General features: G+C 37.5%; 2 protein-coding genes across 3 annotated transcripts in view; both read right to left on the reverse strand.

The window, feature by feature from the left end:
* The window catches only part of PPM1E (protein phosphatase, Mg2+/Mn2+ dependent 1E), a 213,013-nt gene extending 196,356 nt beyond the window's left edge, over positions 1 to 16,657 (reverse strand). The window contains exon 1 of the mRNA XM_072779771.1: positions 16,008 to 16,657. Within this exon, the coding sequence (XP_072635872.1) occupies positions 16,008 to 16,468 (461 nt within the window). The 5' untranslated portion in view covers positions 16,469 to 16,657. The remainder of the gene's footprint in view (positions 1 to 16,007) is intronic.
* Positions 16,658 to 19,674: 3,017 nt separating this feature from the next.
* RAD51C (RAD51 paralog C) overlaps positions 19,675 to 25,521 on the reverse strand; it is a 57,410-nt gene continuing 51,563 nt past the window's right edge. For both annotated transcript variants that reach the window (XR_012008736.1, XM_072779803.1), the window contains one exon: positions 19,675 to 20,048. The gene's annotated coding sequence lies outside the window, so the exon portion shown is untranslated. The remainder of the gene's footprint in view (positions 20,049 to 25,521) is intronic.

Below are 25,521 nucleotides of genomic sequence, written 5' to 3' on the forward strand. Positions count from 1 at the left end.
TCTCATCTCCATGTCTTTGTACATGTAATCTCTCTGTTGGAATGCTTTTCAGCTCCCTCCTCCTCCTGGTTAATTCCTATTTAGTCTTCTAAATTCTAAAAATGTGAACATCCCCTTCCACAATCTAATGTCCTACATTAGCACACATGCCTCAGTGTCCCCATAAAATCCTCTGCATCATTGTGTCTTAACTCTTATCAGTATACAGAAGCAGCAAAATAACAAGCTTTGGAGTCAAACATACCTGACCTCGAATTCTTTTTTTTTTTTTTAATTTTTATTTATTTATGATAGTCACACAGAGAGAGAGAGAGAGGCAGAGACACAGGCAGAGGGAGAAGCAGGCTCCATGCACCAGGAGCCCGACGTGGGATTCGATCCCAGGTCTCCAGGATCGCGCCCTGGGCCAAAGGCAGGTGCCAAACCGCTGCGCCACCCAGGGATCCCCCTGACCTCGAATTCTGATTCTACCACTTACTATGTGATGTTGGAGGAGTTATCTAAACATTAATTTTTTGTTTTAAAAATAGAAAATAGCATATAATGTGCTATGTATATCACCTCATACATACAGAATTAACAATTTTTATGATACTTACATTGTATTGTACTTGCTTGACTTTCCTCTAAACCACACACTTCTTGCGGAAAGGAACATATATTTTATTTCTGTATAAGCAGCATTTAGCACAGTGCTTGGCATATGGTAGGTACTTAATGTTTTTGATGACTAAATAAATATTACTCTCATTTTAGTAAAATTAATTTGCCACTTGAAATCCCTTCTGTAATGAGGTGGAAAACAAGTGAATAAGAAAATAAACTCCATTAATATCAGTTTCAAAAAAGGATATTGTCTTTAATTCTAATCATATTGTTTTTAAGATTTACTGTTACTTATTTATATCATAAACTACCAAGTGATTCAATATCTTGCTTGAATATTGCTGGTCATATATGCCTCAGGAACTAAATACCTATACCTTTTTGGCATATATTAAGCACAAAATTACCAAGCCACACGTAAGGCTATCTTCATTCAGATAGTCACTTAAGTTATAGTAAAATAAATAGCTTTTTAAAACCAAGGAAATTCTTAACATAGCAAAGCTTAATTAAAATCTCCCTTAGGGAAATGAAAAGAAACTCAGTTTCATGGTTTGGTAATTTTAACCTATGTAAGGATATAAAAATATACTAATTAGTTAATGTAATATTAACTGGAGTTAAAAGATGGACTTTTCCATCTAATGTTTAATTAGTTGGTTTTAATAAGAGTATTTATGAGGCCTCCTTCTGAGAAAATTCTTTTATTTTTGATCTCTAATATATTTTAACTTCAATACATTTTTACAGAACTATACTAGAAGCTGGTATCACTTGTCCTACTTCCTTCTCCTTTCCTTGATGGTCAAGGATAATTTTACTTTAGTATTATATGAATATAAGCTGATATTTTAATATATAACATGGTGTTCTGATTCTGAAGGACGAGCTTTACTTTGAGCCATTTTTAAATGCATTATGCAAAAGAATAATGATTACAATGATAATGATTCTAAAACCATGTTACAGCATATGGATCCATGGAACTGTAATCCATGACACTTCTAGAATACAAGTGATCATTGCTGTTAGTTTATAATCCACTACTTATTAATGATTACTATATAGTTCACTGGCTGCCACAAGATCATGTACTGAATAAGACATTAATACAGTCTTCAAACTGACCAAAAGCATTTCTTCTTAATGAAAAAAAAACTTTTTTTAAAGATTTCTTTCCAAAAGAAATACTACATTGAGTGGATGACTCCTACATTAGGCATCAAAACTGTATAGAAAATAGGTGCCTTTAGCTACTTCAATAATTAATATTGAAGTTAAAAGATCTGAAAAGATTGCAGGATTAGTCAAGGACAAAATGGAAAAAAATAACTCTAGGCTTCTTAGTGAGTGAATAGTGATATGTCTGTTTGCCATTATTATACTATACACTAAGCTATATTTTTAATAAGCACCACTAATTGTTAGTCTTTTCTTTTTTTTTTAAATACTTTTTTTTTAATTTTTTTAAATTTATTTATGATAGTCACAGAGAGAGAGAGAGAGAGAGAGGCAGAGACACAGGCAGAGGGAGAAGCAGGCTCCATGCACCGGGAGCCTGATGTGGGATTCGATCCCGGGTCTCCAGGATCGCGCCCTGGGCCAAAGGCAGGCGCCAAACCGCTGCGCCACCCAGGGATCCCAGTCTTTTCTTTCATTAGAAGTAAGAGTTCAGGAAAATATTAAATGCAAAGATTTAGACAGCCCTCTATTTATAGGTAAAATCTTAGCAAGATGGACTTTTCAGGTATAATAAATAAAAATCTAACTACCCCCTCTCCTTCAAAAGGGAGGTTATAGTTAGCTAGGAAAGTAGATGTCCTGTGAAGGATAAACAGCACCTGCAACACAGACAGGCAAGAAATAACACGATATCTTTAGAGAAATGCAGTGAATTCACTTATGCTAGAAAACCCAGTAAGGCTAGAGGGAAGAGACGGGATGCCACTATAGTAATCAAGGCAAGAAGTGATAAGAGCCTGAACTAAGATGTGCCTAGGTGGCTCAATCACTTAAGCATTGGACTCCTGATTTCAGCTCAGGTCATGATCTTGAGGTTGTGAGATCAAGCCCACTTCAGGCTCTGCACTGAGCATGAGGCCTGCTTAAAATCCTCTCTTCACCCATCCTCCTCTCCATATCCCTAGGCTCTTGTTCTCTCTTTAAAAAAGGGCACTGGGTGTTATTCTGTATGTTAGTAAATTGAACACCAATAAAAAAAAAAAAAAAAAAAAAAAAAAAAGAAATGTATAGCACATGAGTAACCCACAAAAAAAAAAAAGGGGGAAGAAAAGAAAAAAAAAGAAAAGAAAAGAAAAGCCTGAACTAAGCAACAGCAGTGGTCAAAATTCAAGCAACTGTATTGTGTATCTTCATTAAAATTCTTCCCTATAGAATGAGCATGAAAATCATAAAATGAACTTCAAAGCTTTAACCTCTCATGTCAGTCTGATTCATGTCCTAGTGATAATCCTAATGGTGGAACAGAACCTAATATCAAATAAAACTGTTTGGACAAGCTCTCAATAAAATGTAGTAGCAACAAAATAAACAGGAGCAGCTTATAACTGCTACTAGTTTCACAATTATTTCAAGTGCAGGCAATGGTGATTCTCTGCAGTTTTACATTATTAGATAAGTCTTATAGAAAGATATTTAGATTTATCAACCCAAGATTAGAAAATATCCTGATAAAGAGCATTTAAATGCAAATTCACATTTATCTTTTTTAAAACACTGAAAATTGTTTCTAAATGCACAGTTAACTTTCCATGACCTTGAGAAGTTGGAAGATATTTTTATTCTTCTAATTGTATATATGAAGATTGTGAATATGACAAATGCAAGTAATAGATAAGACTATATTTATAAGCTGCCTTAACCAAAGGCTCTATGAACTGATAAATATTCACAATTGCCAGAAATCAAATCTAAAACCTTCAGAAGTCATTTCTATTGCAAAATCAGTAATAGCCTGATTGAACAACTGTCCCTCCATATTTATGTAATAACTTGCTAGGTTCAATAAGAATATGTTCACATGATTCTTGTCCTCTAGAAATTTGGCCTAAGAAATAATTTTATGTATTACATACTTCAAACACAATTTTATAAAAACTACATATATATATATATATATATATATATAATACACAAATACTTCAAATCCATACCAGACAAGAACTATAATATTTCTCTGGGAATTATGGGATCCCTGGGTGGCGCAGTGGTTTAGCGCCTGCCTTTGGCCCAGGGCGCGATCCTGGAGACCCAGGATCGAATCCCACGTCAGGCTCCCGGTGCATGGAGCCTGCTTCTCCCTCTGCCTGTGTCTCTGCCTCTCTCTCTCTCTCTCTCTGTGACTATCATAAATAAATAAAAAATTAAAAAAAAATATATTTCTCTGGGAATTTTATACATCATTATGGCATCAAGTCACCAGGAAAAAAATTATGTTTGATATTTTCTAACCAGCAGATTGGTCTTTCTTTTTCTTTGATGACTTAAATGAAGATAAGAAGTAATGGGCCTGGTCTTCCTCAGACCTATATACCAGAAGGTTAAGTCTTCAGTGAAGATACACACAAGGAATTAAGAATACTATCAATCTTTTAACTGGCTCATTACTCTCTATACAGTATTCTTCTTCAAACTTGTCATTGTTTAGAATATTCTCAAATAACTGATGTGAAAACTCCTTTAAATCCCTGAATTTTTTTAAAGATTTTATTTATCTGAGAGAGAGAGAGAGAGAGAGAGAGAGAGAGAAAGAACCTGAATGGGTGAGGGGCAGAGGGAAAAGCAGACGCCCTGCTGAGCAGGGAGCCCAATGTGGGGATAGATCCCAGGATTCCAGGATTATGACCTGAACCCAAGGCAGACACTTAACCAATTTAGCCACCCAGGTACCCCTAGTCCCTGAAAACACTCATTTACAAAGTTGTGGAATGTTAATGAGAACTGTAAATATATTTCTGCAGCTAGTTGAAAATGTTAACAAATATACCAAAAATAACAAATTATGAAGCCAAACTCTTCTGTAATTCAAAGGAGAGACAAAGAAAATAATAGCAAAGAGAAAGAAGGGAATGAGAATAGGACTATACAAATCTGGAAAGGAAATGATCTGGTAGATTAAGCAGAGAAAACGTTGACCATTCATTTATTTATTCAACAAATAACTGCCTACCATGGGCCAAGACTTGCACTAGATGCTGAATACACAAAGAGCAATAAAACATTCTTTATCTGTTGCCCTCAGTCTGGAGAAGACACATTAAATAACTAATGCATGCATACATATGGGATTAAATTGTAGTAGTAAACAGATATGAAGAAAAAGTAAAGGATGTTATGAAAACCAAAAGTAAGACTTAATTTAGACCACCGGTAAGGAAACAGCTCTATGAGGAAGAGATACTTTAAGCCTACTGGTTGAGTTGGATAGTTGGGAGAGAAGGAGAAAAGTTTCCTGGGCAAAAAACCAAAAGTACAAAGGTCCTTAAGACAGAGTATGGCAGATTCTGGAACTAAATTAAGACCACTGTGATTGAAACATAATAACTGAGTACAAGCAGATGTGAGTCAAGATGAGGCCAGACAATTGCTGTATGGAAAACTATCAGAGGGAGGAGGGAAATGTGGAAGGAGAAATAGCAGTTTAGAGTAATGCTCCAGCCAGCTAAGGAAGAGCTGATGAAAACTTAACCAGGCCTGTCCAAATGGAGACAAAAAGAAATTGGTCAAGTATTTTGCTTTCATTTAGAAGATTTAAAAGGCCATTAAATGAAATAATTAAAATGCAGTCCCCCATCTAAAACAGTCCCCCAAAGATACCCAAGATGCCCCACTCTAACTGTTAAAATCTGTGGATACTAATGAAATATCACTGCTGTGATTGTGTTATACGACAAGTTGATCTTAAAATAGGGAGACTGGGACGCCTGGGTGGATCAGCGGTTGAGTGTGGTCGACTTGGTGTGATCCCAGAGTCCCAGGATCAAGTCCCACATCAGGCTCCTTGCGGGGAGCCTGTTTCCTCCCTCTGCCTATGTCTCTGCCTCTCTCTCTGTCTCTCACGAATAAATAAATAAAATCTTATTTAAAAAAAAAGGGGGGAGATTATTTCAGTGGACCTGATCCTAAAAAGCAGAGAATTTTCTCTGGCTGGCAGCAAGAGAAGCCAGGGAAGTTTGAAGCATAAGAAGGACTTGATATGCCATTAGTGGTTTGAAGATGAAGAGGGCCATGTGAGAAGGAATATGGATGGCTTCTAAGAATAATAATCAGCCCTGACAGCTGATTATGTAATAATAGTAATAGTAATCACCTGACACCCAGCAAGGACATAAGAACCTCAGATGTTTTATGAGGATCTAGATTCTGTTAACAATCTATACAGTCTTGGGAAGTGGAGTCTCCCCTGAGCCTCCAGATAATTGCAGTCTGGCCAACACTTTGGTCTTGACTTGAGACCTTAAGCAGAGAACCTAGCTGAATATTCCTGGACTTATGATCTACAGAACTGTTAAGATAATAATAGGTGTTTTAAACCACTATAGTGGTTTTAAACCACTGAGTTTTGGTAACACATTACACAACAACAGAAAACTAATAGAAAACTATTACCCTGTATACTCTGTGACAACTTAACAATTTGATAATTTAAATCTAAACCAAATTATTCTCGTCATAGAAAGAAATGCAGGAAAAATAAGTTCAGCTTGTTATTCTTCCAAAGACTAAATAAAGATGTGTTTGATGATTAGAGAACCCATTTAAATATGACTTTGAAATTCAATGTCAGATACATGTAATAGAATTAGTTTTTGTTTTTTAAAGATTTTATTTATTTATTCATGAGAGACACAGAGAGAGAGAGGCAGAGACATAGGCAGAGGGAGAAGCAGGCTCCACGCAGGGAGCCTGAAGTGAGACTTGATCCCCAGACCTTGGGATCACACCCTGAGCCAAAGGCAGATGCTCAACCACTGAGCCACCTAGGCATCCCAAGAATTAGTTTTTGTTATTACATCCAAATGTGCACCATTCAATATAGTGGCCACGAGACTCACGTGGCCACTAAAGTATTTGAAGTGTGATATTCCATAGTGAGATGTACTATAAGTATAAAAGATACATAAGATTTTGAAAACTTGGTATAAAAAATTAAAATAACTCAATAATATTTTAATATTGATTACATGTTTAAATAGTAATATATTTCAATATATAATATTTGGATATATCGGGTTAAATAAATTACTCAAACTAAATTCACCTATCTCTTCAATTTTTAACATGTGTTTAACAGAAAATTTTCAATTATATATGTGGTTCAGTTATTACTGGAAAGCATTGGTCTAGACTTTTAGGCAGGTGTCCTCTTCCAAAATGCCCTATATCAAGATCCCAATCAACTATAAGTAGTATCTTTCTATCATACTTCAGTGACATTAATGGCACACAGATGACTAGTATGGCTGTTCAAAGAGTGAAAATACGGACAAACCAAACATCTCATACAAAGCAGTTGGACAAAGTAATTTGGCAATATCTAACAAAGTAAAAGTGTATGTAATTTCAATCTGACAATTCCCCTTTTAGGTATGTACCCAAGAATTCTATGAATTTGCACAAGGAGACATATCCAAATTATAGAATTATTTGAAGGGCAGACAATGCCAGCTTCTCCACCAAAGTTTTGTGTTCTTTTTTCCATAAGTATAGAGTTGTTCTCGGTCCTGTTTGCTGTGAAATGTGGACCTGAGATGGTGCCAACGTGAGTTACACTCTAGTGAATGGAAAGTGAAAAGAATTATATTTGCCCCTTCTCAAGACTGGCTCCTAAAAAACTCCAATACCATTCTCCACTCTTTTGCTGGATGGATGTTGATGCATAAAGCAACCTTGGAAACCACAGGTTGAAGGTGACATACCCTCTATTAGCCGGGGTCCCTTAATCACTCTAGAACGCAGTCCTTTCTTCTCCACTGAAAGTTACTCTGTGAGCAAGAAATTAACACCGTGTGAAGCTTTGAGATTTCAGGATTTACCCATTTGAGCAGCCAGCATTAAACTAATATAGTGTATAATACACAAATATTAGAAATAACCCACGTCTGTCAATAGATTGGATAAATAAGTCATAGTACAATCGGACAATGGAATGCTACATAGTACCTAAAATGAAAAAAAAGAAAAAAAAAACTAGATCTCTGTATCAACATGAAAATTTTCAAGATAGCTAGTTACAAAACCAAAAACAAGTTAAAAAGCCCACCATATATTCAGACATACAAATGCATGGAGCAAAAATACAAAAATACAGAACAGAGGATACATTCCAAGAATTCCCAGACGGAAGAAAAAGGGAATGGGTTCAGAGAAGAGAGCGAAAACAAAGTTTTCAATTCCATACAAAATTTTTTATTTCCTTAAAATATTCCTAATAACCATAATTTGTTGAAACTGGATAATGAAATAAATAAAATTTTAAAAATTAAAAAAAGAAACTGGATAATGAGTATATGGATATTTTGCTTTATTATTTTATTTTGTAAATGTTTAAATTATTTCATAATACCAAAAATCTTTTTTTTAAAGATTTTTATTTATTTATTCATGAGAGACAGAGAGAGAGAGAGAGAGAGAGAGAGAAAGATACAGGCAGAGGGAGAAGCAGGCTCCATGCAGGGAGCCCAACATGTGACTTGATCCCAAGTCTCCAGGATCACACCCTGGGCTGAAGGCGGCACTGAGCCACCCGGGCTGTCCCCAAAAATCTTTTTTATGTATACATCTGCTTAGAGGGTAAATTAACTTGTTAGAGGACATTTTAAAATTATGTATCAAAAGCCTTAAATACTTAAATATCTTTTAACATAGTCCCAACACCAGAAATACATACTCTAAGGAAAATAAAGGTATGCTCAAATTATCAACATCACACTATTCTTAGAGTAACCCAAAACTGGTAACACCTAGAATGTCCAACAGAATTGTGATTAAATTACTGAGTATTCATTTTTAAATTACATAGGATATAATGGGAGGTAGGGTGAGATGTCTGGAGGTAAGGATGAAACAAGATGGCCACACATTGATCATTGCTAAGGCTGGATGATAAGTGGACTATTTTATTTTTTTATATACTTTAACTTTTCTGTAATAGGGTGCCTGGGTGGTTCAGTGAGTTAAGCATCTCTGCCTTCAGCTCAGGTTATGATCCCAAAGTAGTGGGATCAAGCCTACTTCTCCCTCTCCCTCTGCCTACAGCTCCCCCCACCCACCTTGTGCACTCTCTGTGTCAAATAAATAAAATCTTTTTAAAAAGTTTTCTCTATAATAAAAAGTTTTAACATAGTAAAATTCACTAAGTTTAAAAAAAATTTTTGCTAACTTTTTAAAAGCAGTTTAAAATACTAAGAACTATATTTATATATGTATTTATTTTTAGAACCATCTTTTTTAAAATCTCAGCTCATTCATTGGATCAGCAAATACTCTTTGTGTCATATATGGTACCTCTCATTATCAACTTAGGAATATGATGGCAAACATGTAGCTAATAATCTAACATGTAGCTAATAACCCAACTGCCTCCAAACACTTGCTCAGGCACCCTACCAAAATATTTGGAGCACCAGGCATGCATATATACACACACATACACATGCATGTATGTATGTATATGCACACAGATAAATTACATACGTACACACTCATGCATACATATCTGCACATTTGCACACACTCAACTCTCAGAAGTAATCTTTCTTTTTTTTTCTATTTTCTTTTTTTAAAAAATAAGCTCCATGTCCAACATAGGACTTGAACTCATGACCCTGAGATTCATGACCCTGAGATTAAGAGTCGCATGCTCTACTGACTGAGCCAGCCAGGCACCCCTCATCAGTAATATTTTGGTATTTCTTTGAGTAATCTGCATTTCACTATTTCACATAGTCTACTTAATAAACCCATTTTTGTTGATTTCTAATCAGATAGAATTGTATTATCTTTTTTAAAAAGTCTAATGTAGGGGCAGCCCGGTGGCTCAGTGGTTTAGCGCCACCTTCAGCCTGGGGTGTGATGCTGGGGACCCGGGATCGAGTCCCGTGTGGGGCTCCCTGCATGGAGCCTGCTTCTCCCTCTGCCTGTGTCTCTGCCTCTCTCTCTGTGTCTCTCATGAATAAATAAATTTTTTTTAAGTCTAATGTAGAGGTGGGGAAAAAACAAAAAATAAAAAATAAAAAAATTTAATGTAACTAAGTATGGGACAAACATAGGCTCTCAAGTGTTGCTGTTTCTTATGCTTCTAAGTATTATAGTCAACCCAAGATTTCTTTGCAAGAATTTTTAAAGCCAAATACCCATCTTATTAAAACCAGGAAATATAATCAAGAAGTCCGTATAATCAGTGCAGGTAAACTGCAATACATCATAATGTTCTGAAAATTGGAGGGAGGGCACACTGTTGACTCTTCTAACCTGTGAAACTTATATTTCATCAGTATACCTCATTTACCATGCTTGACATGAAATCAGTTGTCACACAGAACTGCCAACCTCAATCAATACAACATACACTAATAACACTTAATTTCATAATCTGTATACAATTTCATATTATATATATTTTGTATGCAAATAGATTTAATATTTTATTCTTTCTCTCCAATGGATTATTTTGGGTATACCTCATTTTGAAGACCACTGCTCTAGTAAAAGACATGCTACAAAAAGAATAATCACTGGGTATTCTAGAGAGGCAAATGGAAGAAAGATTTAACTCATGACTGCGGGTATGGTGAACAAAGTGTTGTTAAATGAAGACCTAAAGAATGGGTAAGGGACTAGATCAAGCACACTAGGGTAAGGGAGCATGGTATTCTAAGCAGAAGGAATACTGTTGTCATATGCAAAGATGCAGAGGTAAAATCAAACAGCACATTCAAACTAGTATATTAGCAATCTAAAATAGCTAAAGTGTAGTTTCTAGAGCTATAGAGGTAGAATGAAATAGGTGCTCAGTAAAAAGGAAAGAAAGAAAAGAAACAAAAGAAAAGAAAAGAAAAGAAAAAAAAGAAAAGAAAAGAAAAAAGAAATAGGTACTCAGTGATTCAGAGATGATGGACGGGTAAGATTATAAAGCCTTCTTTGGATTTTATCTGAAGGGCAATGGAGAGTAAGAAATGAAGGTATATAATAAAGAATTTGGCCTTGCTCAAAGAAAAGTCTGGTCTTTGTTCTTGGCTTCTGGGAGGTAACCTCTAAACCCTGGAATTTCTGGAGTGATAGGTATGTCATTGTTATTTATAGTGAGCCCCTTGGACCACATGGTATCAGCCTGACCTCCAGTTCAGCCAATCAATCAATAAGTCTCAATAAAAACTCTGGACACTGAAGCTCAGGTGAGCTTCTTGCGCTGGAATACTCTATGTGTATTACCACACATCAATCCTGGGGAGGAGAGTATCATCTTCAATGCTGAAGACAATGAAAGCACATTTGAACTCCCTAAACTGTGCCCATGCAGGTCATCTTTTTGGCTGGTTCAAATTTGTATCTTTTCCCTATAATGAACAATATCCATTAGTAGAAGTCTTCAGGGATTTCTGTGAGTCTTTCTAGTGAATTATCAAATCTGAGGGTGGTTTTGAGATACTCCTAAACTTACAGTTGATGTCAGAAGTGAGGGTGGTCTTGTGTGGACTCTTCCCTCTTTGTAGTTGGACCCTAACTCCTTGCAGCTGGGATCAGAAGTCTTGGACAGACTTGGTAGTCTGCAGGACTGTGCCTTTAGCCTCGCAGTTTGGCTAACTTTGGGAAAAGAGTAAAAATGTTTAAGCAGTAGGTGACAATTAGACAATCCACATAATCTAGATTCTGGAGGAATCACTTTGGCTATACTGGGAAGAATATATTGGAGAAGAGTAAGACTGGCAAAAGATGACAATGACAGCAGGAATTGAGAGAGAGCTATCTATGAGATAATTACAAGGCAAAATTGATAGAACATGAGGGGTGAGACAAAGAGAAATCAGGAATGGATCCACCAGAAAAAGAATCAGGTTTTAGTTTTATTTTGGGGGAGACAGAGGATTGAATTAGGTATTGAACAGTTTGAGAAGCCTTTTAGATATTTAGGTAGAACTGTTCCACTAGCAGTCAAACCTGAGACAGAGACAGCAGTGGGAACCATTAGCATTATAACAAATAACCAAACTCATAGGAGAAATTGATATTGACTACAAGCAAGTCACCAGAGTTGAAAAGGCTAAGGACCAAACAACAATATTAAAGTATAGTCAGAACTCACAGAAAAGCAGCAGCCTGAGAGACAGGAATAAAACCTGAAAACTATGGTTAACAATGAATGCTTGAAATTTTTCTTTTTGCTCATGAAAACTTTCTCCACTTCTTATAGTGAACACTACTTCTTAACAAGAAAAAAGGTGTAGTTTTATATAAAACTTGCATCCATTTATTTTTCTATTTATATATGTAAAAATGAGATAAAGTTGTAATTCTTTTCTGGCCTATCTCAAATTTATGATTCACGTAATTCAATATAACTGAATTATTAGTGTCTAAAACTAAAGATTTTCTTTTCCAAGATATTTTAAAAGTGCCTCCCACCCCTCATTATTATCTGGAACTATTTAACTTCACCAGGCTGCTGGAATATCTGGCTCCCCATCAACAAGTCCAACCAAGGGACTCCAGGGTGGCTCAGCGGTTGGGTGCCTGCCTTCGGCTCAGGCTGTAATCCCAGGATCCAAGATCAAGTCCCGCATCAGGCTCCCTGAGAGGAGCCTCTTTCTCCCTCTGCCTGTCTCTGCCTCTCTCTCAGTCTGTCTCTCATGAATAAATAAATCTTAAAAAAAAAAAAGAAGTCCAACCAAGACTAAATGAATAACTGAGGAAACAATTATTCTAAAAATGTAATGACATATAGCTCTAGTAAAGACTAGTAAAGAAAAAGTATGTGTTTCTTCTGGATTAAAACAAGTAGATTTATCCCCAATATAGTGTAGACAAAATACACAGTATTGACCCATGTAACCTATGCCATGTAGCCTAAAAGTCACATCTGCTATAAGATCAGTTAGAAGCTTTTATTTGCAAATTATTTCAAAGCTATAAAATATCTCATTTCCACCTTTTCAAAGACATTCTCTTATTAACCTCAGAAATCCTAATACTATGTCACTAGAAAATATTTATTTTAATCTCTTGGGGGACATTTAAGCATAAAGTAAAACAGATACTTTTATACTAGCAGCTAAAGGTTCTAAACCATTGGACTTTTTAATTGACAACAGACCAGTAAAAACAGTTCTAAAATATTATATGTGTTTATTATTGATTCTTAGGGTTCGATAAACTGAAAAAAAAATTTTAATGATCCTTAAGAAGGTATTTATAACCCATAACTGAAGTCCTTCTCAACTAATGAGATTTTTGCTATTTTCAAATTGTTGTTCTTATTCTTTCAAAATGTTACATGTTGCTTTTATCTGGTAGAGAAATATCTAAGTATTCCCCATTTTGAAGGCAAAAATTTTATCCCAATTACTACTCTGAAAAATTGTTAAGTTGCTAATTATAACTATATTTTGTCTACTGAAACCTTGATCCTTTACTTAAGTAATTGCTTATCCCAAGTTAGTCTCAACTTTGAGTTTACCAAAATGAAGAATGTTAAATACATCTGCTGTTCCTATTCTAAAATTCTTGAGAAGCAACATATTGAGAAAACCATTCACTATGTTTTAATTTTCAGTGTATACATAAAACAATGAGAAGATAAGCACCTTTATTTCTTTACTTCAGAGAATCTCAGTCTGTTTAGCAGCTAAATATATTTCTAAAATCCTGACAGAAAACACACACTAGAGACTTATAAAACTGGTATTAAATGCAGTCTTATTTTCTTCTTATCCTAATCCCAACTACCAAATTGGTGAATATATAGTTCAGGTAGCTCTATTTAAGAATTTCAGCAACATTTGACAAGCATAACAGAGCTTTCAAAGTATATTACAAATTCCCAAAATAATGATTGGTATTTGAGAAAATATTTTGGGAAAAAAAAAATCACTTTCCCCAAACAAGCAATTTCAACATATATCTAATCAGAATTACTTCAAAATATTTCCTAAGAAATTTGAGGAACCACAATTTCAAATATATAGGGGTTTGCAGTTCAGAGATTATTTTGAGAAATGTCAGAATTACTTGTATAAAAATTGTCATTTCTAAATTTAGAACCACTTTTATCATCTGTAAAATAAAGTGCTTAGACAGAAAACTGATCTACCTCTACAGTGTCTTCCAATATGGACTGTGACTGATATGATTTTCTTTTATAAATAAAAAATAATTGTTAATTTAAAAGTATATCTTTTACACAATGAGGGGCTTTTTTTGCTTTTCTTAATCTGTAAAGGATCTTGAAGATACTTTATATAAACAAGCCAGCCATTTTATATCTGAATAAAAATAGGTTAATAGCTTTTTGCACAAAACACAGTAAAAATGATGAAATCTCTGATTTATGGTGAAATAATATTTTCTAACTTTGCTAGTTTTACTTCAAATCCAAACTTCTGTTCTCAAATGGCCATTTTATCATTTGAATAATTTTTCTAATTTTATGCATACTGAAATTAATCTTGCTTTCTTTCCATATGGAAAAACATATCTACTTACCATCTTATCATCTTCATATAGATTTAAAAAAAAAAAAACTGCTTGAATGGCAAATGACCGTTGCTGTTCTAATCTAATGACTCTCTTTTTGAGGGACCTTCTCTAATGTTTAAATGTATTTCTTTAATACTGACACTGCATTTGTAAAGGTAAGAACTGCCAAAATAGAATTAGTCTGAGGCTGAGATAAATTCCTCCACTTTGGCAAGTATTTCCAATTTATTTTAAGCAGGAAGTTTTAAGTGTCTTTATTTAGTGTTTAAAAATGACGTTTCATATGCCCTTTTCTCTGACAGTTTACAAACACCAGGAAGAAATAACTTGAAAATGTTAATACTGTTTATCCCTGGTGGTGGTATTACACGCCATTTTATTTATTTTGTATTTCCCAGAAAGCATTATTACTTTGGTAATCGGATAATATTTCAAAATTAAATTTTAAATAGCTTATAAAGTGTACAACATCAACACAATCCACCTCTCCAGCAGTTAGGTCAAATGCCTTTCCCCTATTGATAAGCTTCTGCTTTAACAGGAAGAATGATTTGATCAGGTGCCTGTTAGGTTGGATGAAGACCTGACATTTACTTTCTAGGCCCTTCTTTTAAGTTTTAGACTTTGAACTTAATTGCAGTGAGTCTTGCAGCAGTAAACTTTTGGGGTGCGAGGGGGCCAGAGTAACATCTTTCAATGCAACTACTAGCAAAATGTCAGGAGACTCAGGTTTACCAATGTTTTGAGAGACTTGTCAGTATTCTCCTGTCATTTCAGAACAATTCCATTTAGAAAGAAAAGCAATTGTAAACCGTTTCTATTTCAAGCCCATAAAAACCCGAACTGGAATGAAAGGCAAAGCCTTGACCTTTCTATTTTAGACTTTCATCTGTGTAGCTAAGCCATCTGCTTTCTCTCCCCTACCCCATCTACTTAATGGACTGAAAATACTGCACCTAATTGCAATTTTATCAAACCAGCCTGACTTTTCCACTTTAACGAATTAGGACTGTCTTTCACCTGAAGACTCGCTCGTAAAAAATGTGCTTATTACCCTTCCTTCTCAATTCCTTCCGACCTCCCTCAATTATGAGTTATCAAATGTCTTTAAGATACTCGGCTTCCGTGGATTAAGCCATCCATGGATAAGCTGAAGGAAAATCTACTCCTGTGTCTCCTCCTGTGGCTATTAGGCCGGTATTACCATCACTGTGGTTGCGGTTACGCAGGAGGCACCTCGCAGCTCAGCCTAGAAAGGAGCCGCGTCCCTCCGCCGCTAGACAACAGGGGACTCAGGCTGGGAAAAGACAGACCCGGGTGGGAGGAAAACCTCCAAGAGAAAGAAAGGAGCTGGCAAGAAGAGCGAGCCCGTAAGACTGGAAGAAAGGACCTTCCGAAGCACGAAGGGAAAAGGGTATTTGTCAAGTGAGGCAAGAAGTGGGTGACGGAGGTGCAGCGGCACGAAGGGGCCGGGCCGGCGGGAGGGCGCCGGGGGCGGCTCCCCGGTCAGGCAGGAGGCGCGGGGGCCGAGGCGGGCGTGGGCTGCTCGCAGCGACCGCCGGAGTCGGAGCAGCTGGGGCGCTTCCGAAGGCGCGAGGCGCGGGTGAGGGGGTGAAGAGAGGGAAAGAGAGCGGTTGAGGGGCCGAGAGAGCCGCGGGCCCACCCCCAGCCAAGCCCCGCTACTTAACTATTTGTAGAGCTGCTGCAGGCACAGGTCCAGGCTCTCGCCCTCCACCTCCTCACGGGTGATGCGCTCCGACAGCGGCCGCGGGAGCGGGGGCAGCGGCGGCAGCTGGGGCTGCGGCGGCGCCGGCGGCACGGCCGACTGACCCCGGGCTGCCGCCGCCTCCTCCTCCTCCTCGCCCTCCGCCGCCGCCGCCGCCTCTTCCTCCACCGCCTCCTCCTCGGGCTCGGGGTCTTGTTCGTGCTCTTGCTCCCCCTCCTCTGTCGCGGCTACGGTGGCCGCCTCCTCCCCGGGGTCCTCGACCGAAGCCTCGGCCGCCTCAGCCGCGACCAGTTCGGGCTCGGGCTCCGACTCGGGTTCGGGTTCCGGCTCGGGCTCGCCGCCACCGCACGGTCCGCGAAACTCGCCCAGAAATAGCTCCAGAAAGCGCCGGTAAGTTTTCTCCTCAGGGCTGCAGCCGGCCATCGTTGCTCATGCCCCAGGGCCGACCGGGAAGTGGGTGGGGGGGAAGTCCAGGAAGGGGAGGGGGCTGCTCTCGAGCCTCGAGCTCCCGCAAAGGCTGTGAACGGCCGCACCGGCACGAGCGATCAGCACTAGGTTGCCTGGAGAGGGCTCCCGCAGGCGTGCGCGCCGCCGAGCGCGGACGTGCGCGGCCCGGGGGCGGGGGCGGAGCGCGCCGCCCCCCTCTGGTCTGGAGGGAAAGTTGGTGGCGGGCGCGCGCGCAGGGTCCAGCGGCGGCCCACCCGCCAGCCCTCCGCAGAGCTCAGCCCACGCTGCCTAGAGACTGTCGCCATGGCAACCGGCTCTAATTAAGAATTTCAGGGTCCCTCCCGTCGAGCCCGCGGAGTCGAAAGGACACTCGACTCGCCCGCTCTCCAACTCTGCATATCTTTTTTGTATGGATACCCTAGCCTCAAGTGGGTAAGAGTGAACTAAGACATCTCCAAGTCTAGCTGTTGGTTCTCATTTGGATTGGATTTACCTCAGTTTTCCTTATCTATCCCTGCCTTGCCTTTGCGTAGGTATCTGTTCAAACACCTTTTGTTGTTGATGACTCTAATAAGTAGTTTGGGGGAAAGGGGACATCAAACACCTGTCAAGTAGTAGGTTCCTTTGCATATATTCTCTCATTTGATAAAATGAAGAAAGTGCTGTTATCCTTATTTTTCTTTTTTTTTTTAAGATTTTATTTATTTATTCATGAGAGATAGAGAGAGAGAGAGAGAGAGAGTCAGAGACACAGGCAGAGGGAGAAGCAGGTTCCATGCAGGGAGCCCCACGCGGGACTCGATCCCGGGGCCCCAGGATCACGCCCTGGGCAGAAGGCAGACACTCAACCGTTGAGCCACCCAGGCATCCCTATCCTCATTTTTCAAAAATAGGAAACAAAATTAATATTAAGTACTTTACCTACTTCAAGGTTTCAAAGCTACTAGCTGTGTCATGGTAATTAGAACCCAGATTGTCAGCCTTCAAAGCATTCTAGAACCTTTTTCCTTTACTCTTCGTTGTTTCTCGAGACTCAACACTGCAATATGTCTATAAAGACTTGTTTTTAGGGCTTTATAGTTTACAAGTTGTTTTTATACCTTTAATTCTTACAATAACACCTCAAGGTAGAAGACATCATTATCATTATGATTCCATTTTATAGATGTGAAAACTGTGCCATAAAGACATGGTGACTTTGCTCAAGGTCACACACAAATGATGCAACAAAGACTAAAATTCAAGTCTTTTTACTGCAAAGCCATTCGTTTTCTAGCATTCCAAGACACCCCTCCGTAGTCTCTGCATAATACATATTATACCTTATACATAATATGTCCTGTTTGTACATTTTCTTTGCTCTTCTTCCCCATCCCTCGAGCTTCTTTTCTTTCTTTCTTAGGTTGAAACTGAAACAACTTTAAATGATCCTAATTTTCTTACCAAACTACACACAAACCTATTATTTTCAAGCCTTACTGAGGGGGGTGGGAGAGGGAGAAGCTGTGTTGTTATACAGCTGTATAGATGATAGCATCATTACTGCATACTGCCATGTCCATGGCAACATATAATTCAGCAAAAACATAGTGATTCTTTCTCTACTTGGAAAAACATGTTCACAAATTATCCACCCCATCCTCTCCATTTATTGTTTCAGTTAGATGTAGGGTCTGAAATACTGTTTCTAGTTGGTTATTAATGGAAGAAGGAGTCTCTGTGCCAACTGTTTTCATATAATACTGTATTCTAAATCCCTGACCTGATACTGTTATTTTAAGATTAAGTGGGTTGAACTCACTAATGTACATTATGGCATCATGTAAAATAGACATCCATTCTTTCTCCTAGTTCGAGATTAAATAATACATGATAGAAAGTGTATAGTGAGTAATGCATGAGTCCTCTATAACTATTTATTTTTGTCTCAAAGGTAAATAGAAAGACCCAATAAATAAATCTGTTTCCAGACAAGCTAAATATATTTATACATATTTTGTTTAAAAAATCGCCAGTTTAGAACTTTTCTGAGATGCCAAGAAAGCCTTTAAACTTCTCATTTGTCTGTTTTCAATCCACCTGTTAATTTACATTTCAGTGTGTCTAGAAAAGATTGACAAAACTTTTAAGACTCAAACCTAAATGTCCACAGCTTTACCTTCCAACAACATAACTGTTTAAAATCTCAGAATTTGACATGTCATTTAGTTCAAGTGGCATAGCTGTCAACTATAACAATTTATACCAAACTACACCTTCCTACTTTGTAATGTAGTTACCTCCCTCATCTAGATGACATTTATTTGTGACATTAATTTATGACTCAACTCACATATCAAAGAGAAGTGTTATATGTTGGGAAACATTACTACTAAAAGTAAAAGAAAAGCCCGCACCTCTATATTGCTATAAATGAGAGGTGTGTTTGCTTATATTAATAAAGATATTTCTTCACAAATATGGATCCTATTGCATTCATTTGACAGAGTACCTTTGCCAGAAGGCTGCTGACAGCAGTGCTGGGATCTCAGAGCAGCTGTGTAGAATGATTTTGCCATTGTCAAGAAATCTTTTTAGTCATTATTTTCCATTGCTTTACTTTCCTTTTCAGTTCCTCTTCTCCTACACTTTCCTTTTTTTTTTTTTAAAGCAATTTTTTTAAATTTTTTTTAATTTATTTATGATAGAGAGAGGGGGGGGGCAGAGACACAGGCAGAGGGAGAAGCAGGCTCCATGCACCGGGAGCCCGATGTGGGATTCGATCCCAGGTCTCCAGGACCGCGACCTGGGCCAAAGGCAGGCGCCAAACCACTGCGCCACCCAGGGATCCCCCTCCTACACTTTCCTAATCCCCTTTCTTACTATCTAAAATATTGAGCTATAAAACCACGTGTATCGAGGGTATTTAAATTTTTTGAGGGTGTTTTGTTTTGTTTTGGTCTTCCTAAGATTTGCTCTCCTTCTAACCCTTAGCTCTTTAGAGGAAATGCACAATGTCCTTTCATGGACATTCAGAGTAATGATGATATCTATAAAATTAAAAAGAATTGTTGAGTTTGGCAGTTTCTTATCAGATAACCCAGCGATTCCTCTCCCAGATATTTACCCACAAGAAATGAAAACATGTTCACCAAATACACGTACACACCACATACACACACACACAAAAAAAAACTTGTAAAAAATGTTCACAATAGTTTTATTTAAATAGCTCAAACTTGGAAATAACCCAGATATTCATTAATAGGTGAGTGAATAAACAAATTGTGGTGTATTCATACAATAGTCTACTACTCAGTGGTAAAACGAAATTACTGAGAAACACAATGTAGATGAATCCCAAAAACATGCTGAGTGAAAAAAAAATCCAGGCACAAAAGAGTACATACTATCTGATTCCATTTACATGAAATTGTAGGAGCACCTGGGTGGCTCAGTCGGTTAAGCATCTGCCTTCAGCTCAGGTCGTGATTCTGAAGTGCTGGAATCGAGTCCCTGCGGTGCCCGGAACCTGCTTCTCCCTATCCCTCTGCTGTTCTCCCTGCTTGTGCTCTCTCTGTGAAAAAAACAGACAGGGATCCTTGGGTGGCTCAGCGGTTTAGCGCCTGCCTTCGGCCCAAGGCGTGATCCTGGAGTCCTGGGATCGAGTCCCACATCAGGCTCTCTGCATGGAGCCTGCTTCTCCCTCTGCCTGTGTCTCTGCCTCTCTCTCTCTGTGTCTCTCTCATATATAAATAAATAAAATATTTTTTAAAAAAAGAAAAAACAAAAAAGCCAAAAAAAAAAAAAACCTACATGAAATTCTAGAACAGGCACCATAGTAATCTATGGTGACAGAACGGGCAAAACTAATCTATGGTGGTTGCCTGCAACTGAGGTGGGGTGGGAGATTGATGAGAAAGGAGTAAGAAGATATTGGAGGGGGTGGGAGATTAAAATATTCTATATCTTTAAAAAAATAAATAAAAATAAAATAAAATATTCTATATCTTGACTGGTCACATATATATATTCATTTGTCAAAATAATTAAAGTGGGGCATCTGGGTGGCTCAGCATCTCTTTTTTAAAAAAATATTTTTTATTTATTTATTTATTTATTTATTTATTTATTTATGTATTTAAGAGAGAGAGCACTTGAGTTGAGGGGGTTGCAGAGGGAGAGAGAGAATCTTTAAGCAAACTCCCCACTGAGCACTGGAGCCTGATGCAGGGCTTGATCCCAGGGCCCTAAGATCATGACCTGAGCTGAAATCAAGAGTCAGAGGCTAAAAAAAAAAAAAAAAAAGAGTCAGAGGCTTAACTGATTTAGCCACCCCAAGTGTCTGACTCTTGATCTCAGTTCAAGTCTTAATCTCAGGGTCATGAGTTCAAGCCTAGCCTGGGGCCTACTTAATAAAAAAAATTTTTTAATAAAATAAAATAAATATACATTAAAATGTACATTTTTATGTAACAGTATTGTAAGTAAATTATACCTCAATAAAGTTGATTTTAGGGCAGCCCCGGTGGCTCAGCGGTTTGGTGCCACCTTCAATCCAGGGCATGATCCTGGAGACCTGGGGTTGAGTCCCGTGTCAGGTTCCCTGCATGCAGCCTGCTCTGCCCTCTGCCTCTGTTTCAGCCTCTCTCTCTCTCTCTCTCTCACTCCGTGTCTCTCATGAATAAATAAATAAAATATTTTTTAAAAAGTTGATTTTAAAAGTTAAACAGAATTGATTAATGTGTTAGTCCTTGTCCTTTTTGCTCTTATATCCATTCCTTCTCCCCCTTTGCTCTGTATTGTAGGGAGGCTGAAACTTTCAGGCTATAGTCACAAGGTTCCTTGACAGTTGACTTCCAGCTGAAATTTGCATTGGCAGGAAATTGGAAGGTGGCAGGAAAGGTGAAAACCAGGATATTTATTCCCTGTCCCCTATCTCAGTTCTAATGCCTGCTGCATCTCCTTGGTAACTTTGCTCCTCCTGAACATGTCTATTGAAATTCCAGCTTTTGCCTACGATACCAGTCTCTGAATTCCAGAAACATCTTCTTCCATTTGTCCATCAGCCTACAGATGATAGTGGCTTCTAGCTTCCTAATCTTGCCTGCTATGGACTCAATATTTGTGTTCTCCCAAAATTCTTATGTTGAAATCCTAACACCCAAGGTGACAGTATTAGTAGGTGGAGCCTTTGGAAGGTAATTAGGTCATGAAGGTTTGGTCATAGGATTAGTGTTCTTAAAAAAGAGGCTCAAGAAAGACCCTTCTCCCTTTCTACCACATGAAGACAGAGTAAAAAGATGGCTTTCTGTAACCAGACACTAAATCTGCCAGAACCCTGATCTTAGACCTTCCAGCCTCCAGAACCATGAGAAATACATGTTTGTTGATTATAAGCCACCCAGCTTATGATATTTTTGTTATAGCTGCCCAAACAAGACTGTCTCACCTTCCCTTTTGACTTTTCAGCTCTTCTATCACTTGTATAACAAATTTCCTGTATTCTATTCCTTGATTTCTTAACTGGATCTCAACTGATGCAATAACAAATACAACTTTAAAGAACCATAAAATGGATTATATATATATAAAATAAGTACAAAGGGATTAAGCAGACATTAAAGCAAGTTTAGATCTTCAAAGTTGCTTCTGAAACATTGAGCTTACTTGAAGTTAGCAGTAAATGATTTCCTAGAATTAAAACTTATGATAGGTTGCCAGTGGTTCAAGGGAAGTGGGAAAGGATGAATAGATAGCACACAGGATTTTCAGGGCAGCAAAAACTATTCTGTATGATACTATAATGGTGGACACATATCATTAGACATTTACGAAGGCCCACAGGATATATAACATAGTGAACCCAAATGTGAACTGTGTACTTTAGTTAATAATGAATTGATTCAATTATTGGCTCAATTATAACAAATGTACCTAACTAATGTAAGATGTTAAATAACTGGGGAAACTGGGAATGGGAGAGAAGACATATATATGAGAACTCTCCATCCTTTCTCCTCCTTTTTTGGTAAATCTAAAACTGCTCCAAAAAATAAAGTCTATTAATTTTAAAAAGGTAAAATATTTGACACGTGGTAAATAACTGGTACTTGTAACTAAGAAAAATCTATTTCTTAGTTTATCTTCACTCTTTTGTACACTATTCTAAAATATGCCTTATCTCTTTATAAAAAATAGAAATACTATTTCCAAAAAACCCTCAATTTTATTATTGCCAATTATAAAAAGCTATCAACTTGAAATTGATGCCATATCTCAAATGACAAAACAAATGTTTTTATATTTTTGAAAAAGTGTAGTAATAATAAAATATATAATCTTAGGTCTAGTGCCTAGGAAAATGTTTAAGGCCAGGCCTAATGATGAATGTTAAAATGTAAATATAAGGATGTGTAATTTTTCACTCATATTTTAAAAATTGAATGGAAGGATGACTAATGTGTAAGTACTTATTAAGATATTAAATCAGGGGACACCTGGGTGGCTCAGTGGCTGGGCATCTGCCTTTGGCTCAGGGCATGATACCCGGGGTCCTAGAATCAAGGCCCGCATCAGGCTCCCCACGTGAAGCCTGCTTCTCCCTCTGCCTGTGTCTCTGCCTGCCCCTCTCTCTCTCTCTCTGTCTCTCAAGAATACATAAATAAAAATCTTAAAAAAAAAAAAAAAATATTAAATCAGTTGTGTTGTCAAACTGACCAGTAGGGAGCAATAGAATACTTGACAACTGAAAAAACTGAGCACATAGAAGTGTTTTCAAATAAGAATTTCTTCCTCCTTTCTCCTCAATATACCCTAGCTACATATTTTCCATTCTAAATCAATAACTTTAAAATAATCTCCATTTGCTGCCAAAAATATGACTGCTATATTAATTTTTATTCCCTTTCTATTGCTAGCTAATTGGTCATATTGCAGCAACAGTCCAAAGCTGTCAAAATTAAAATTCATGTCAGGCAATAACAGGCCTACATGCACTATTTCATTGGTTTTAACAAGCAAAGAAGTCCCCCAAACAGCCTCTTTTTTCTTACTGTTTTAATCACTACTGATAACAATCTTTGTTTTTATCTAGCATAGTTCTTTGAGGAACCAAAATTGTGAACTTATTACAACATGCTTATGAAAGAGGAAGCGGGCAGGGGTCCGTGGTAATTTCTGATGAAGGCACTATAAACGGCTAATATGTGGTATATGCCTTCTGTAATTAATGGTTCTTCTAAAATGAATTGACTCTATTAAAAAATGTACTTCAATATTTTGCTACTGGTTTCCACTTTATAGAAACTAAAAAGTGCTTTATGGTGGTAAAAATCTATATAATCATTTCCCTGTATATATTTACTTACAGTAATTACACTGCAAGAATTGAGACTGATATTGGTCATGTTCTATTTTAATCACCAAATGCCCATTACCACTCTGGAGCATTCATCAAAAAATCCAACTGCTTTTTAAAATAAAAATGAAATAGGCAACTAAATATGAAAACTTCATAAAGGTGTCTTCTATGCTCTGAGAGTTCTTAACACCTTATTCTTTATTGAGTGTGAATCTAATGGAATTGAGCCACAATGACATTTGTGACTAGAAGGGAAGATGGAAATGATTCCATTAACCTAGAGTGCTGTAACATATGGTAATCATAGGAGGTAGAATAGCTGTGTTGGACAAGGGTAGATGTAAGCCATGTGGCACAGACATTATCAATTACCACACATGGCAACCATGCTGACACAATGTATCTTCTCCAAAAAGGAAATGATTTTGGGCATATGAAGCCGTTTGTTGCCTTATGAAAGAGTGATCTATAAATGACATATCTGGCACCAATGTAGCACACGTGGTTTCTAGTTAATCCTGCAAGTTGAGGACAATTAAGATTTGATAAACCTCCATATACCTAAATAACAGTACAATACATTGCAGTTATTTGAACAAAGGCAGCTAATCAAAATATTTAGCAAAATAAATTTGGGTCCTTCATGTATAAAATTATTTTTCAAATATCTTTTTAAATTATCATATAAAATTTTGGAATTTTGTATCTCTGGAAATATATGCCAATACATGAAATTATTGGTATAAAACCTATGGGATAGGCAAAAGGTCAACTAAGGTGTACTGGGAGATGGAATTACAGTAATTGTAATTGCTCCCAGGTTTGACAAAAATACTGAATTTGAAAGAAACATGATAAAAATTGTTCTAAGAAAATTTGATATATAAACATTCTTTCAGATGAGTGCAGGGTAGATTGAAGAAGAGACACTGAAGGCTGAAAGATCAGTTGGGCAGTGGGAGAGAATGAGAACACAGAAGAGAATGATTCATTGGGAATGAAAATGAAAATAAAGAGAAGCTAAAAGACACTGTACAGGAAAATCTGAAATTCTACGGTTTCACCTGAAGACATAACCTACCCAGGGAGGCTCTCAAGAAGCTGTTCTGGATGTCTGTTGCTGCATAACTACCTCAAAACTTAGTGGCTAAAACAAAAACCATTTTATAGTATTTCACAGTATTTGTAAGTTGACTGGGTCAGCCAGGTGGTTCTCATCTGTAGGTCTCATGAGGTTCCAATCAGATAGAAGTTAATAGGAGATAAAGTCATCTGAAGATTCAAATGAGCTAGATGTCCAAGAGAACTCGCTTAGATTTTACTTTTTTCATTATATTGAAAAAACTGAGTGAAAAATGGCTAATATGTACATTGTTTTCTAGATACTCATTTGACTGTGTTGCCAAACCAAGAGTTGAAGCTGGCTATAAACTGGGTCTTCAGCTGGGCCTATCAATTTTAATGCCTGCACATAACATCTCCAACATGATAGCCTTAGAGTAGTCAAATTTCTTACATGGTGGCTCAGTGTTCCAAGAGTGAGTATTCAGTAAACATGACAGAAAGTGCATAGACTTTTATAACCTGGTGTCATAAGTTAATAACATCACTTCAGTGGTACACTATTGGTCAAAGCAGTAATAGGCCCATTCAGATTCAAGACAAAGGGACAAAATATATCCCACCT

Source organism: Canis lupus, chromosome 16 (genome assembly GCF_048164855.1).
Source record: "Canis lupus baileyi chromosome 16, mCanLup2.hap1, whole genome shotgun sequence".
Taxonomy (NCBI): Eukaryota; Metazoa; Chordata; class Mammalia; order Carnivora; family Canidae; genus Canis; species Canis lupus.